The sequence below is a fragment of the Vulpes lagopus genome, chromosome 21 (genome assembly GCF_018345385.1).
Source record: "Vulpes lagopus strain Blue_001 chromosome 21, ASM1834538v1, whole genome shotgun sequence".
Classification (NCBI taxonomy): domain Eukaryota; kingdom Metazoa; phylum Chordata; class Mammalia; order Carnivora; family Canidae; genus Vulpes; species Vulpes lagopus.
The window spans coordinates 25037191-25055169 of NC_054844.1; the positions used below are offsets into that span (position 1 = coordinate 25037191).

A 17979-nucleotide genomic window follows, 5' to 3' on the forward strand; every position below is an offset into this window, starting at 1 on the left:
CATAATCTCAGCAACCCTTAGTGAACCACTCTGGAAAATAAGAACCACCACCCCTTCTTCCTAAAATTGCCAGAATTAAAGAACACAGAGCATTCAGCACTATGGATGAATGACAGACAGCATTCAAATGTTTCTCAATGTTAGCTATCATTACTATTAAAGGAGAAACTAAGGCAGAGTTTTAATTAAAAAAATAAAATCCTAAAAATAAATAAATAAATAAATAAATAAATAAATAAATAAATAAATAAATAAATAAAATCCTGACAAAAATATACGAGTGCTTCATGGCTTCAGAATGCTTTCCATATTCAAAACTCTTTACCGAAACTAAACGTACTTCTAAGCTCACAATAGAGAGTCAACATCTCGCTCTTCCTAAGAATGGAGGGGGACAGTATTATTGGTAAGTGGCAGCTCAAGTATTTTGCAATGCTTAAATTGCCTCCATTCCAAAAAAGATTAAACAATCCCATTTTACTAAAGAGAACCATGGATTTTGAGAGTTCACCAAATCTACACAACAGTTAGTCATGCATGTCCTAAAAGCAGTATTAGGAGATAGGACACAGACATACCTTGCATAGCCTAGGTTTGCTGGGGCAAATTTAATAGTTGTGTCAAAGAAATTATATTCCAAGTAAATGTTGGGATCAATATCTAAATCAAATTCCAAATTACAGCCTCCAGGGACAGGATCTGGATGAAAAATAAGGAAGTTATTCAACACAGAATTTTTATATATTCAAATGGTACTCAGAAAAACAGAACTCTACTTTTATAAGAACTTTCCATATAGAAGTTAAACATAATAGAGCTTCTGGTTTTGTACTACCACCTCATGAACTGAGGTTAAAGAGGGAAAAGTTAATCGAGGTTAAGGGCTTTGCAATAGAGGTCAGCAAGACTTTTCTGTAAAGATGATGAATGTTTTAGGCTTCACAGTCCTGATGGTTTCTCTGTGGCAACTACTCAACCCTGTCCTCAGGGCAGGAAAGCAACCATAGTCAATATGTAAGCAAAGGAACATGGCAGTTTCTAATAAAACTTGAAGTACAAAACAGGCTTTGACCCATGGTCTGTGTTTGCCAACCCCTGCTCTAGAGTTGAAAAGATTTAGAGATAGATATTCTTAAGCTGGTACCAAAAACTGGCTTTGAGGATCTCATGAACACTGAAATTGTATGTCAAAGGCTGAATGTGTGAATTTCTTAAGGAGAGAGGCTTTTATTAGATTTTGGGGTCTATAATCTCATAAAAAGAGCTTAAGAACACAGGGATAGAGGGGGAAAAAACACTACCAAGGAGTAAAGGAACTCCATAAGTAGTAAAGAAAGGGGTGTTCACTTTTTACATGTTTCTTTCAACAAGAAGAAAGATGGTGTCATCCTCAGTGCTGGAAGACTCTTTGTGTGCACATAAAAGAGTAAAAATAAAAAAGACCTCAAAAGAGCCCCATGACCATGCAGTGGAATAACATTTGGATGTTTAATTAAATACATATTTTAGGTATTTCATTTACATTAATAATGTGGCTAAAACAGCTCCTCTTTTCTTATTAGGAATCGTATTCATGACCTTAAGCATGACAAAACAAAAAAGTCACTTGACATGAGCTCAATTCTATGCAAACAACTGTCTACAGTGGACTCAAGTGGAAAGGCTAAAATAAGAATAGGTCCAGGTAAACCAATTTAAAGATCTACAAGGTCTCAACTTCATACACCCATCCAATCATTCCCATAGTTGGGTCCTGGTTTCTATCAACTGTTGGAATTCTGGTGGCTGACTTGCCCCAGCCAGATAGCCAGATCTGGAACCGGGAAACTCAATGTCCATATGTTTCAATGTTGCTCCTCTTTCATACTCTCCTTTTCCTGCATTTACAGATCTTTACCACACCCGGGAAAATGATATGCATTGTAATGGAAGCTCTACTGTTTCTAATACTTCTTTGTACACTGTCCTTGATGAAAACCCAGTCTATGATTTTCTATCAGGTCATTCCCGTTTGCAACACAGAACACTGTGTAAGAGTAGCCTAAATTTCCTCACCTCACCTTGACTCCTCAATCACTGTAATCTAGTTTTTATCCCCATGTGCCACTAAAATGATTCTCACTAAAGGCCCCTGCTGACTTTTCATTGCACCATCATACAGACACCTTCAATCACTTCCTTGACCTCTGCAATGTGCTATTTACCTCTCCTTACTTAAAGCAGAATCTCGGGCTCTTCTCTTGCCTCCTTGTCTCTGTAGCGTTATGCTTATTCCTCAGCAGTTAGCATCGCCGAGAAACAGTGCCTGATACAGGGTAGGCACTATGAAAGCATCTGCTATTATTTTTCCCCTTAAATCTCTAAGTTCATGCCTGGACCATCTTACTTACTTCTATGGCTTTTACACAGAACCTTTCAGGCGGACATCTAACCTCGGGTCTCTACTCCACACCCTTAAACTCCCTCCCTACTACACATTTCCATCCAGATTTCCTATGAGCATTTCAGATTCATGGTGTCTTGAAGTCACAATCTACCCCATCCCAACTGCCTAAACTGTCCAGTACCACAACTCTATCTCAATCCTATTTTGCATCACTATCTCCTAGTAGCCCAAATGGGAAGCCTACGCTCCTCCCTTGTATAATCCATGATCATTGGCCATTGTGTCTCATCAATGCTACCTCCCAAACACCTTCTCACTCTGAGCCCTTAAAGGTACACAGAGTCTTGACCTTGCTATGCCCTCTCCAAACTACTCCCCACACTGCTTCTAGAGTTAACTTTCTGACAGATGAAATGCATACCATTCCTCCGCTTAAAAACTCTTTATGCTCCTTCAGAGTAGAATGCAAACCTCAAATTATATACAAGGCCCTTCATGCTCTGGCTCCAGCCACACCCACCATTCTGCCATTCTCCAAATACTCTCCATTCTTCTTCCATGCCTTCCTTGGCCTAGAATAACCAGCTAAAAGTGTTAAGGACTGTTTCTTGCCTTTCTGTTACTGCTTCTCCAAAGGCTCCTTAAATTTTTCTTGAATTAAGGACTACATTCTCCTATACCCCTACCTGAGCTTTTAATCATCACACAATTCTTTGGCTCCCTCACTGCTAAAATCTTTGATTCAATATATCATACTTGCAATAAACACTTTTAAAAGGATTATATTTTCCCCTGAATTTTCATGAATAAGTTCCACATTCTGGAGAGTTAATAGGGAGTTGAAGACAGAAAGGTTACCTCTTTCAGAGTAGGAGAGTGGAATGGCCATGTTTTGGACAGGCTTAGAATCTAAAGTCTCCAAGTACCAAGTGCACATACTTTCCTCTGGTCTAAGAATGAAAACCAGTCCTTTGTCAGTGCCTGTTCCTGAAGTATTGGGAAGGAGAGTCTGCAATAAGATAGAAAAGAGTCATCATGAATAGGGAGTTGAGCAAAATATCTCAACCATTTAGTGCTGCCTTCAGCCCAGGGCGTGATCCTGGAAACCCAGGATCGAGTCCCACGTCGGGCTCCCTGCGTGGAGCCTACTTCTCCCTCTGCCTGTGTCTCTGCCTCTCTCTCTCTCTGTGTCTCTCATGAATAAATAAAATCTTAAAAAAAAAAATCCAAGCTGGATCTACTATGCATGTCCTATTCCAAGCCTTCTCAAAACAAGAAGGAAGAAACACAGACCTTCCTTATAAAGAATTCTTTTCATCTCTACCTGCAGGGACCCATGCATACACATGGAAGAACTAGTTAAATATATGACCTTTGATAGGAATAGCAGATGCACAGTGAAATTTCAAAGTTTTTCAATTCCCCAAATTAAGATTTACTATGTCAAGAACTAAGACTGTCAAATAACAAAACAATTCAGTAAAGAATCTGGTGTCCTTTATTCAAGGAAAACAACACAAGATTAGGGGAGTACAGTACCTTATAAGCAGTGAAGAAGTACCTGAGGGATTTGAGGCAAAAAGTAAGTTTCATAGTGTAGAAGAAGCAAAACAGAAACAGGGGATAATTGGCTAGGAGGTCAGGAATTTCCTTATAAGGAAGACAGTCCTATTCTCTTAGAGCTAAGCAAGCTAGAGCAGAGTTGGAGGATGGAGGAAGGTGACTGTCATGTTAGATTTCCTTGACAGGCGTTACCCATAAGTGCAAGCTGACTCAGGTGTAAATAGATCCATGAACTGGGCCAGGCCACTAAGGCAGCCTCCATCTTGTAAGTCCAATATATAAATTAACTTTAGCACTACGGGGTCGCCTGGGTGGCTCAGTTGCTTAACCATCAGTCTTCCCCACAGGTCCTGATCTCCAGGTCCTGGGATCAAGCCCAGCATCAGGCTTCCTGCTGAGCAGGAAGCAGACTTCCTGCTTCTCCCTCTCTCTCCCTCTGCCCCTCCCCACCACTCATTTCTCAAATAAATAAAATCTTTATTTTATTTTTTTTATTTTTATTTTTTTTTTAAATTTATGATAGTCACACACACACACAGAGAGAGAGAGAGAGAGAGAGAGGGAGAGACACAGGCAGAGGGAGAAGCAGGCTCCATGCACTGGGAGCCCGACGTGGGACTCGATCCCGGGTCTCCAGGATCGCGCCCTGGGCCAAAGGCAGGCGCCAAACCGCTGCGCCACCCAGGGATCCCCTAAAATCTTTAAAATACAAATAAACTTATAAAAAATAAACTTGTAAAAAAAGAAAAACAAAACTTTATCACTATGAAAGCAAAAACATGATCCCTGCCCCTAAAGAATTCAGCTTCTGGAAAGTTTCGTGTTTTTTTTTTTTTTTAATGAACTATAATCAACATATAAATTACACATACAGAATATCATTTGATAAGTTTTGATATACGCAGACACTTATGAAGCCATCATCACAATCAGGATAGTAAGCAAACTTAGTCTCTTCTCACTCCTTTCTAATCCTCCCTCACACCCCTCCACTCCTTCATCCCCTAATGCCATCCATTTGGAAAACTTTTTGAATTACAAAATACTAAGTTAAGAGATAGTAGATTCAGAGTGTTTTGTTAAAGCTAAGGAAACGGGAAGAAAAAAACACCAGATGGGCTTCAATTTGACAAGCGTAAGGGAAAATGATTCAAATACTAAATGACCCAGTGCAGTGTCAACAGTTTCAAAGAACCAAGTGCTATGATAACCCAAAAAACCAAAGTGCCATGCTTCTTCTAGAAGGGTAGAAGAAACAGGAACTGCTCTCTTCACATAGACCACTCATTTCTAGATCTATGTGCAATTCTGGTCATCTTCTTCTCAGTAGTATAAATACAGTGAGAAGTAAGGGCAGCCCAAGAAAGAAACATTATTATAATTTGGGATAACTAAGATCCGCCTTGCATGAAAAGTGAGGCCCAACATGCTGTTCATTCAGGCCACTTCAGTCACAGTAGTTTTGTCAACATTACTAGCTCTGTTTCCTCCAATGTAAAAACATGCATTATAAGTACTTTGTTGAACTGTTGTAAGAATTAAATTAATTATATGGAAAACTAAATGCTAACTAGAAGCCCCACAGGCTCAATGAGTTTCCAGAGGTCTCCATGAAATTATACAAATGTATCCATACAGTGTGATGGGTGTAGAGTTTCCAATTTTAGCAGATTCAAAGTCTATGGCCCCAGGAGAGCTTAAGAACCACTAACCTTGCAGCCCCTAGTAGGCATGCAAAAAATATAAATGCCTTTTTTCCAATCCTTTCTCTTCCTTCAAATGCTGTCTTCCCTGTGATGTTCTGAAGGTAATCATCTGTGTAGCATTTTATTAGGTCTTCTATGTAAGGGCATGAATAGCAAGTTTCTTTCTAAATTTAGTGCTAGAAAAAAAGGTTGGCTTCCCTGAGAAACTAGCATGGTTTTTCCTTCTAAAAAAAGATATTTAACATGCTTTGATTTCTGCTCAGGATGCAAAGAACTCAGACAAAATCTGAGTGGGGGTCATAAACACTGTTAACTCTTGAAATTAACAAAATGCATTCCTTCCTCTTCCTTGATCAAACTCTTCCATTTCTAGTCTACTAAATTACCAAACACACAATTTCAAAATTCATGGTAGGCGCAGGAAGGCAAGAATAAAAACATGCAAAACATTTAGTTTGAAAGATAATATGACCAATGCCTATAGAATATATATGAATTGGGGGATCTCTGGATGGCTCAGTGGTTTAGCACCTGCCTTCAGCCTAGAGCGTGATTCTGGAGCCCCGGGATCGAATCCTGCATTGGGCTCCCTATGTGGAGCCTGTCTCTCCCTCTGCCTGTGTCTCTCATGAATAAATAAATAAAATCTTTAAAAAAAAAAAAGAATATATATGAATTGGACTAAGACTAAGCAATATGAATTGCTTTGTTTAGCAAATTCCAGAGTATTAAAAGACAGGCTTATAACAAGATAGGCCGAGGACAAATAAAGAGCAGCATGACTTCATACAGAGTGAAATTCATTTATTAGTCTAAGGGGTCATATAGGCTGAATATAAATAGATTTATAAAAGGTTACTATAAATGGCAGATTCTTAATGGGTTAAGCTAATCCAGGGCATCTGAAAAACTTCCCAAAGGTGAGGTTGAGGTTGAAGGGGTTAGTGATGATCTCTAAAATAAGAATCTTGGGCAGCCCAGGTGGCTCAGCGGTTTAGAGTTGCCTTCAGCCCAGGGCATGATCCTGGAGACCCAGGATCAAGTCACGTCAGGCTCCCTGTGTGGAGCCTGCTTCTCCCTCTGCCTGTGTCTCTGCCTCTCTCTCTCTCTCTGTCTCTCGTGAATAAATAAATAAAATCTTAAAAAAATAAAATAAAATAGAGTCTTAAACACAGGAGGCTGAGCACAGGGCTAAACGACCTGAATTTTGGGCTTCTTTTGTTTCCATGAGACTTCACAAATAAAGGTGATCCTGCAAGGGTCTTAGTAAACTTAGTAAATACTATATGGCTGAACAATGATGGAAACCCAATAAATAATATTCAAAGGTAAAAGTCATTAAGGACCCAGCAGAGTAAGAAAACAAGATAAAAATCATAAGCTTAAAGCTTAACTGCAGCCAGGAGAATTTGGTAGAGGCTACTTTCCCTCCAGATTCAGCACTCTCTCACCCCTTCTTTAAGTAAGAGGTCCCCACACTCAAGAAAGGCCTTACACATTTACCTCTTAGCCAGTCTAAACCACTACCTTGACAGGATCCAATCTTGACTTTTTTCTTTTAAGGACATAGTGTCAAACATAAAGAGGCATCAAATTGAAAATGTTTCTACTGGGATCCCTGGGTGGCGCAGCGGTTTAACACCTGCCTTTGGCTCAGGGCGCGATCCTGGAGACCCGGGATCGAATCCCACATCGGGCTCCCGGTGCATGGGGCCTGCTTCTCCCTCTGCCCCTCTCTCTCTCTCTCTCTCTCTCTCTATCTCTGTATCATAAATAAATAAAATTAAAAAAAAATGTTTCTACTAAATACAAGATCCCAAAACATGGAACTGGTGTTTACAGAAATAATTTTTCATACTTACGTGAGAGAAAGAAACTGTTGTATTCTGATATTGTGAGTGAATTTGGAAAATAACGAAAGAGACATTGCTTGAAATATGACGCAAAATGGCGTCCTCTGGCCTGTTGAGCTCGAAGTATCTAAACTTCCCTATGGAAAATTCAAGAACACCTGTAATGGGAGAAACATTTCACTGTAACATTTGCACTTGTAATATCAATTTGTAGAAATCACAGACACAGCATACGTGTGCTAATTTAATCCTCAGAAAAAGCTGGAGAGATATATATTATTACTGCCCCTACTTTACTGATGAGGACAATTAAGCTTAAGGAGGGGAAGCAGCCAGTAAATAGTGGAACGGAGCACTAAAAATGTAAGAAAAGTATTTCAAAAGATGCAAACAATACTTAAAGTGCTCAAGATGTCCAAGATGCCAGAAACATTCCCCACTGCAAGCAGCCATAACAATTCCATTCAAAACAGACCCAGGGGCAGTGCCCGGCTGGCTCAGTCAGTAAAGCATGTGACTCTTGGTCTCAGCGTCATGAGTTCAAGTCCCAAATATGGCTTAAAGTTTACTTACAATTTTTTTTTTTTTTATTAAAAAGAGACAAAACAGAAGTGCCTCGGTGGCTCAGTCAGTTGAGCATCTGCCTTCTTTCGGCTCAGGTCATGATCTCGGAGTCCTGAGACTGAGCCCCACATCTGGTTCCCCACTCAGTTTGGAGTCTGCTTCTCCTGCTCCCTCTGCCCCTCCCTCCATTCTCTCTCTCAAATAAAAAAAAAATAAAATCTTTAAAAACAAACAAATGCAGGATGCCTGGGTGGCTCAGGGCATGATCCTGGAATCCTGGGATTGAGTCTCACATCAGGTTCCTGCATGGAACCTGCTTCTCCCTCTGCCTGTGTCTCTGCGTCTCTGTGTGTCTCTCATTAATAAATAAATAAAATCTTTAAAAAAAATAAAAACAAACAAAAAGAGAGGCCCTGAATTTCAGGATTTAACAACCCTAAGGAAGTACTAAAAATTGTGAGTACACTCTAATTAAAAACAGAACTTGATCTAGTAAATTCTGAAGTCAGCCCAGGCCATAGGGATACAGGGTGCTTCAATTTTATCCCACCAATTACTAGCTGTGCTATTTTAGGCAGGTTATCTAATTCCCTTAAAGCTCAATTTCTTCATTTGTCAAATGGGACTATCTTACCTAGCTTGCAAAGTTAAGGTGCCATCAACACTGACAAAAATCTCGAGTGCCCATACTAGGTACTTTACATACAGTCATGAACCATAGGCATTCTGGAAAAAGGAGCTTTTTGTTTAAGGACCAAGTCCAGAGTCCACACTATTTTATAATTTTTTTTAAGGATTTAATTTATTTATTCATGAGAGACACACACAGAGAGAGGCAGAGACAAAGCAGGCTCCCCCAGAGGAGCCCAAAGCGGGACTCATCCCAGGACCCTGGGATCACGCCCTGAGCCAAAAGCAGATGCTCACCACTGAGCCACCCAGGTGCCGAGTCCACACTAGTTTTGCAGCACCTCACGTAGGCCTTCCTCATTTGTCTTGTTGTCTTGCCTCCTCTTGTGTTTCACTCAACCACTCACTGTGTCCTTCTCCTAGCTGCACCTGGTTCTTTCTTTCATCAACCTAATTCTCAAACATTCCACTAAACAGGTTGCTTTTACTTGTGTGGTCCTGGACGCCCATCCCATCCTCTACCCTATAGTCAGCATCTCTCTGCAAAAATAGCAGAGGAGCTCCCAGTCATTACATAAGCAGTCAGGGGGAGGGGTGGGTATTTCAACTCTACAAATAGAAAAAAAGACTTAAATTTAATAAAGATGAAACAGAGTTAATGAGGTAAATTATAAGTCACCAGAGTCCCACTGTGCAACTATTGTCGTTTTATTTTAGAAAGAAGTTAAGAGTCAGTGGGTGGTAAAGGAAAACACTCTAGACATTAAACAATTTCAAACTCACTTTTATGTACTATTTCCCAAATAGGCTAATTTTCAATACTCTTTTTTTTTTTTTTTAACACAAGTATTCCAGCTAGATGATTTAAAAAAAAAGGGGGGGGGGGGACTATCAACAATGGCTAACCAAGAAAGCCAAGCAGAACATATAAATAATGCTAGCCTGAGATCAAAGGTTATTCTGTATAAATTCCCCAAACCTTGTGCTGTTATATTAGCTTCATAATTTTTTTTATAATTGATAGAAAAAAAGTTACTGGTGGCTATGGTTTATTTCTAAAACTCCAGGGAAAATTTTAATAGTGCTAACAATGACAAATGAAGATGGTATATTTCCTATTTATGTAAGCAGAAACACATTTTAAGTTTAATGTAGAACAAAACTCTAGCCAGAGTAAAATAAAAATATTAGGAAGTATTTAATAGAATCTAGAAAGGGAAGTCTAGAAAATGTGAGGGAGATTTTTTTCCTATTTATAAAGAAAACATTTTTACATTTTCCAGGCCTTCCCATCATTATGATTATTTTATTAGGAAATCAAATTATACATAAAATTAAGTGGGTCTCAGGAAATGGCACTAAAAACGTAGCACATATTATAATTTACTTTTGGTCCCATCTTCTGTCTTCCAAGTCTTTTAAAAATATCCACAAATTCTAGTTTGTCAAACTAAGAGTAGTATGTTTGTTTTCCTAGGAACTATCTGGATTTCCATCCTTTTTAACTGTTCAAAGCACCCAACTAATATTTTATTTTGCTTTTTTAAAAATTCCAATGTAGTTAACATACAGTATAATATTATTTTTTTTAAAGATTTTATTTATTTATTCATGAGAGACACAGAGAGAGGCAGAGACACAGGCAGAGGGAGAAGCAGGCTCCATGTAGGGAGCCCGATATGGGACTCGATCCCAGGACTACAAGACCACACTCTGGGGGGAAGGCAGGTGCCAAACCACTGAGCTACCCAGGGATCCCAACTTATCTTACAATATAATATTAGCTTCAAGTAAGGCACTCAGTTTATTTACCAGCTGCCTTTTCTAGTTACATTTTCAGTCTTTCATTTTTCTTTTTTTCCCCTTCTTTCCTCCTTTTCTCTATTTTACATATATCTATGAAGTACCTGTTCTGCCTATTGGGTACTGTGATCAAAACTGGGACGGGTAAATTCATAAATGTTATCCAAGGTTTCTGTAATGCTCACTAAATTTGCCCTTAAGTATACCTTAGAAACTGTTCAGGTAATCTATGTTTGTCCCCCGTTACACAGGCCTTAAATCATAACTCTACCCAAAAGCTTTAAAAACTCTGAAACAGTGATACCTGGGTGGCTCAGCTGTTGAGCATCTGCCTTTGGCCGAGGGCGTGATCCCGGAGCCCTGGGATCAAGTCCTGCATCAGGCTCCCTGCGCAGAGCCTACTTCTTCCTCTGCCTGTGTCTCTGCCTCTCTCTATCTCTCATGAATAAATTAATTAAATCTTAAAAAAAAAAAAAAAAAAGGCCCTGGAAGAGATTAAAGTTATCAACTAGCAGAGTCTTGGTGTAAAGATTTTCTTAACCTTTCCTTAACCTATCACACAGGGTTGTGAAAATAAATCGCAGTCAGAAATACTTTGAGAACCAAAATGTACAGCGTTTTAAAAAGACAGTAAGAGGGATCCCTGGGTGGCTCAGCGGTTTAGTGTCTGCCTTCCACTCAGGGTGTGATCCTGGAGACCTGGGATGGAGTCCCATGTCGGGCTCCCTGCATGGAGCCTGCTTCTCCCTCTGCCTGTGTCTCTGCCTCTCTCTCTCTCTTTCAGTGTCTCTCATGAATAAATAAATACAATCTTAAAAAAAATAAGAAAAGAGAGAATCAAAAAATATATTATTAAACAACTGATAAGGTAAGTAGGGGAGTCCTGAAAACAGGTATCACTGTGAGTATAGCTTAAGGGATTTTTCTATATACATTTCACTATTAATCAAATTTTTATAATGATGGTGAAATGTTCTTATCAGAAAGATGCACATTTTGAAAAAAAAAACTCCATTCTTAATGTCCCTAAAACACAGATTCTACCTCAAGTCTTCATCTCAAATTTATAAGAATAGCAACACACCCTAGACAAAATGATAACACTCTCCTAACACTTTTGTCACTTGTTTTGTTCTTCCCTTAAAATGGTACTATCTTTCCAGATAATATATAACCTTTATTACAAAAAAGAAATGTAGACAAAATTATTTCCTACAGCAAATATACTGTTCAGAAATAATCACTATTAACAGTTTGGTATACATCTTTTAGGACTTAGGCAGATACCATAATGAGTATTTCTAAATACATGGAAAAATGTAAATATGTTTGCTATAGCCCATTGAACAGGTCCTAGATATCTCTGCATATCAACAGAAATAATTCAAGCTTTACCATTTTAAAAATTATATAATATTCCATTCTGTAAGTAACCATAATTATTCAACAAATCCCCTACTGGGGAACATATAGGCTGTTACCATTTCAGCATAAAAAATAAGAAATAGTTGTCTTTGTGAAAAAGTCTTCTAGAAGGCATATATATTTATCAGGTGGTAAAACCTGTATGAGAAGGTTTTTGCTGTTACAGTGTAACAGATCACTTTTGACCCTAAATGATTAAAATACCTAAGAAGTCTTTTTCTCATTAAGAAAATTAGAAATGAAAACAAATAGTCCGTATGAAAATATATAATGATCAGGATCAGAACATTAAGTTATAGCCTCTGCTTCTGACTTTAAGAAAAACACCTGGCTACAACTTTCCCTTATTACTTCCTGGATTTTCAGAAGCTAAGGAAAGATGACATCTCACTAACCCCCTTTCCCAGTCAAATACCTGTAGTAGGAACGTGACAGATGCAAAGATAATAAAAGAGACAGTGTATTTATGATTTAAAAATCTGATCACTTGACAAAGTACGTAGGGATATTAAAAGCAGGTGCCTCTGGGGGTGTATTGTTTTTAAGCTTTTATTTATTTGAGAGAGCAGAGAGCACGAGCAGGGGGAGGTTCCCTACTGAGCAGAGAGCCCTATGTGGGGCTCAATCCCAGGACCCTGGGATAATGACCTGAACTGAAGGCAGACGTTTAACCAACTGAGCCACCTAGGCGCCCTATGGTGTATTTTAAATGGTTTCTTTTTTTTTTTCTTTTTTCTTTTTTTTTTTTTTGCACATTTCCTTATTTTTCAAATTTTCTATAGAACTTATAAGGTATTGGGATGCCTGGGTGGCTCAGCAGTTGAGCATGTCTTTTGCAGAGGGTGTGATTTTGGGTTCCTAGGATCCAGTCCCACTTCAGGCTCCCGTGCAGGGAGCCTGCTTCTCCCTCTGCCTCTCTCTCTGTATACGGTGTCATTATTAGAAGGAAATTCTTATACAGAATGGTGATTATCCACCCTGGCTGCGCATTACAATCATCTGTAGATGCTTTTTAGAAACTATTGCTGCCTGGGTCCCTATCCAACTGGTTAAATAAAAATCCAAAGGATTAGGGTCTAAGTGTCAGTTAAAAAACATTTACTGAAATAACATTCATACAGAGAAACGCACAAAGTGTACACTGTCAGGTTAAGAAAGAACATTCTACCATTTTAGAGGTTTTGTGGTCCTTTCCAATCACTAAGTATTCCCTCCTGCCTAGAGACACCACAATCCTAACTTCAAACCCCAACGATGGACTTTGCCTACTTACGAAATTTAAGTGGTATCATACAGGATGAATTCTTTTGTTTGCTTTTTGAAGATTTTATTCCTCCATTCATGAAAGACAGAGAGAGAGAAAGAGAGAGACAGAGAGACAGAGAGACAGGCAGAGGAAGAAGCAGGCTCCATGCAGGAAGCCCGATATGGGACTCAATCCTGGGTCTCCAGGATCACACCCCGGGCCGAAGGCAGGCGCCAAACCGCTGAGCCACCCGGGCTGCCCAGATGAATTCTTTTGTATTTAGCTTTTTAAAAATCAATATCATACCCATGAAATTCATCCAAGCTACTGTCACCATGACTTACTCATCTTTACAGCTGCATACTTCATAAAAGGAATATACCACAATTTATCTATTCTTCTGTTAATCAACATTTGGATTACTTCTAGTTTGAAGTTATTATGAATAACCCCAAATTTTTTTTTTGTACATGTCTTTTGGTGAGCATATGTACACATTTCTTTTGGGTAGAAGCCAAGAGTAGAACCATCAGGTAACAGGGTATACTTATGTTCTGCTTTAGGAGATACTGCCTTACAGTTATTTATCCCCACATGGTTTTGTCAGTTTACACACCTATTAACTCATGGAAAAGTATTCCAGCTGCCCAACTATCTCACCAACACTTTGTAGCATCAGTGTCTCTGTTGGGTGCATAATAGTATCTCACTGTGATTTCAATTTGCATCTCCCTAATTATTAAAGATGTTAAGAATATCTTGTTTTGTTTATTGGCTACTTGGATACTTTCCTGGTAAAAGGGTCTATGTTCAAGACTTTGGCCCACTCTAAACACAGACTGTCCTGAATTTTAGTTCTTTAAACATCATGGATGTGACCATTCTGTCCTTAAATCTTCTCCCATTCTTGTAGCTCATCTTTTCCCTCTCTCATTACCTTTAACAGAAGTTTTCATTTTAATGTAGTCAAATTTCTTGAGTTTTTCTTTTATGCTTAGTCCTTTTTGTGTCATTCTAACCCAATCTTTGCCAACATATTCTAAGATCATAAGAACACATTCCCCATGTTAACTTTCTAGACCTTTGTTTTACTTGAGACATTTAAGTTTAAAATCAATCTAAAATTGGTTTTCATATAGAGTATGAGACAGGGGGTCAAGGTTCATGTTTCCGTACGTATATCCAGTTGACACAGCAGCCGTTATTGAAAATACCACCATTTCCCTTCTACTCTGCAATTCTAGTTGTCACATAAGTGACCATGTGTTGGTTTGTTTCTGGAATCTTAATTGTAATCCAGTGGTATATTCATTTAACCTAACACCAATACTACATTGTCTTCATTTCTGCCCTAAATTTGTTTTCTCTTCAAGACTGTCTTGACTATTTTAGCCAGTTTTCATTTACATATATATTTTAGAAAGCAGCTTGTCAATTTACACACACACACACACAAAGCTGCCAGGAATCTGACTGGGATGGCAATGAAAGTATTATTTTAGGGAGAAATGATATCTTTATAACATAAAATTTTCTAATTTATGTAATTAGTCTAATTTTCTAATTTATGACTGAAATAACCTTCTGCTTATTTAGCTTCTCAATTTATCTCAAGAATGTATGTTTTTTTTCTGTAGAAATCTTTACATAGTCCATTATAATTACTCCTAAATATTCTATGTTTAGAAAATAGATTTCTCTATTTTCTCTTTTAAATTTCTAGTTGTCTCTTCACCAACTTGCCTTTTTAAAAAGTTCTCCAGGTGATTCTAATGTTCAGTCAGGTCTGAGAATTCCTAACACAATGTTTGATGAATTAGGAAAGGATAAATATATTTTTTCCTATTCTTGGTCACCCTTAACCTAACTTCCGTATGAAAATCCTTTGGCAGTATTACCTTGGCAGTCTATTAGCCATTTCACAATTTTTATAGAAGATTGCATATTCACCAAACCAGTTGTGGTTTGACTCTTGGCTATGCAGGGCTTTGTTATATTTGACACACTGGTGTCTAGTACAGTACCAGTCACACAGCTGCCACATAGAAAAGGTTTGGTGAATGATGGTTGAACTTTATGACCTCTGGGCCTCAGTCTCCCCAGGTGAAATGGAGGTCATGTACTTCATACATCATTTGGCTGTTGAAATATAAAATAGGAAAAAAAATTCTTAACTGTCCAATGCTACACAATAAAGTAGCATTATTAACTTCCTGTAGCTTTCCAGGACTTCAGAGACTCATCTCGTTATTAAAAAAAAGAAGTCAGGCATTCTATATGGCCCTACAAATAAACTAGAAGAGAGAAAAGGATTATACATACCCAATATGTCCATCATAAACATCATAACGAGAAAGAGACTTCCATGGAGCAACACGGAAAAATATTAAAAATCAAGACTTTAACAGTATAGTCTGGCTATGTGCATTTAATTTCAACTTATAAAAACAGACACAGCAAGAGAAGACATGTATCCAAAATATATCCTGAAGAAGTTAACAGGCCATCTGGAAAGGGATTCACTTTATGAGGCATAATTAGATCTTATGACTTTGTGAGTGGGAAGGAAAAAGCACATCAAATGATACTGCAGACAAATGGCTAACATGGATACATAGCACTGAGGCTATGGCTCTCCTCTACAAAACAATGGCTCTGCTTTTTCTGCCAAAGATATTTTTTGCCATCTGACCCATAGCCAGGCACTCTCAGGTATTTTTCATACCCTTCCTCCATTCCTACCCAGAGTCATTTTTCTTTCCAATAATTTCTTTCTAAGAGCTGCCCAAACCTAATCTTTCCCTTTTCTTTCCCAATCAGATCCTAAACTTGAACCTTAAAATTATCCAGCTCTATTTTGGTGTTTTTGTTTTGTTTTTACTAAAATTTACCTGTTTATGCTTTGATACAACCAAATTCTAGATCTGGGGAAATTAAGTCTTCATAATTCTCTTCAGATCAACTATTAAAAACAAAAGCAGTTCAGATACTTAAGTTGGCTGGCATTTAGTTGGCCTCGTCATTTCTCATTTATATCTTAGGAGTTTTCATTAACCCTAAAAGCTAAAAGGAAACAGAAATGTACACATTATCTTTCACATACTTTTAAAAGAGATCACTTACAAGGAACCACACAAATGGCCTGCTACCTTAAATTTACTACCCGCAAAATACAAATACTAGAAGGCCCACATGATATTCTGCTCAACTCCAATTACTATGGAATTCCATGTAAAGTACTGAATACAAATGCAAAGAATGACATATTAAATACAAAAGTACAGAACTAGAACAGATGTGGCTCACAGCCCTCCTGACTCAAGAGCCATGATCAACCACAAACTGAACCTTTCAAATTCTTCACCAGTTTCAATGGAGATAGCAGGATGCCTGGGAGGCTCAGTCTGCTGAGTGCCCTCCTCTTGGTTTCTGCTCAGGTCATGATCTCAATAGGAAGCAAGCTCGGGATTCTTCTTCCTCTCCCTCTGCCCCTCCCCCTTCACGCTCACTCGCTCATGCTCTGATCTTTAAAAAATAAAATGAGAATAGCATCACCATTACCTCCCTCATGAGAATTCACAGAATTAAGTGCAACACACCATACTAAGTAAAATATTCTTATTGGAGAGCAGCTTTGTTGAAGTGGAAGGACTATGAAAATTAAAATTGCAGCAAGACACACTTGGGTTCAAATATCCTCTGTGCCCCTATTAACAGTTCACCCATGTAATGAGCATCATCTAGGGCCTCAGCTTCATCCTCTGGCAAGTGAGGAGGATAATCCTCTCCTAGAGCTGTGAGGATTAGATAACAATGCCAGGGAAAGCACCTGGCAGTTACTGCACACAGTGAAATGTCAGTGCCCTATTATTATCGAGGCTATTTTTCTGCAAATATATAACTGCCCTTTTCAGCCTTAAGTCCTGGGCAATGATTCTATGATTCAGTTTGCACAAGAGCTTTTCTCAGATGAGCAGTTAGGAACACAACCACATTATTCAGAAAATACATTGGTTCAGAACTACAACTGGTCTCTTAAGCTCAAAACGAACGTGATTAACCTCATGGAAAAGCACATGATTATCATCAGCCTAGCACAATTATTGCTTCTTTACGGTTTATATTAACAAATCACGAGCTATTACTAAAACGCATTCACCGAGCATATGACCTATACTATCCAAAGTCCCATTCTGGGTTCACTTTTCCTTTCAAACTCCGTAGAGCGTTTAACCAATTTGCAAAGCATCTAGATTCTGGAGCGTAAAGAACCGCAGCAGTTTGGAGGAACATTATTAATAAAGTCCTTAGTTCTGCACCGAGCCTCACTGTTGAGTCTCAGACATACCAGTTGAGAGCAAAAGGGTGTTTTATTTTTTTAAGATTTTATTCATGAGACACAGAACGCGAGAGAGAGAGAGAGGCAGAGACACAGGCAGAGGGAGAAGCAGGCTCCATGCAGGGAGCCCGATGTGGGACTCGATCCTGGGTCTCCAGAATCACAACCTGGGCAAGGCAGTGCTAAACCACTGAGCCACCCGGGCTGCCCCAAAAAGGGTGTTTTAAGACGTTAAATTCAACCTACAAACACATGGCTGCTACCTAAGAGAGATTAAAAACGTGCCTGCACAGGAGAGTTCCTTAACCTTTCCCAACTCCTCCGCCTAAATTAGGAGGCTGATGGAGAGGCCTCCTGAGCAATGAGTTTCCTACAGCAGGAAAGGACCTTGGTCCAGTCCCGCCGGATCCGAACTCACCACCTGCCCCGCGACCCCGCCAGAAACGCAAGCCTGACGCGAGGCT

General features: G+C 38.8%; 1 protein-coding gene across 3 annotated transcripts in view; it reads right to left on the bottom strand.

Moving 5' to 3' along the window:
- TM7SF3 (transmembrane 7 superfamily member 3) overlaps positions 1-17979 on the bottom strand; it is a 37967-nt gene that overhangs the window by 19748 nt on the left and 240 nt on the right. The window contains exons 2-5 of one of the 3 annotated variants that reach the window (XM_041736548.1): positions 16068-16138; positions 7518-7666; positions 3245-3395; positions 579-699 (exon numbers count right to left, since the gene is read on the bottom strand). In XM_041736548.1, coding sequence (XP_041592482.1) covers positions 579-699; positions 3245-3323 — 200 coding nt within the window. In that variant the 5' untranslated portion in view covers positions 3324-3395; positions 7518-7666; positions 16068-16138. The remainder of the gene's footprint in view (positions 1-578; positions 700-3244; positions 3396-7517; positions 7667-16067; positions 16139-17979) is intronic. The other 2 variants (XM_041736546.1, XM_041736547.1) reach the window with 2 other exon arrangements.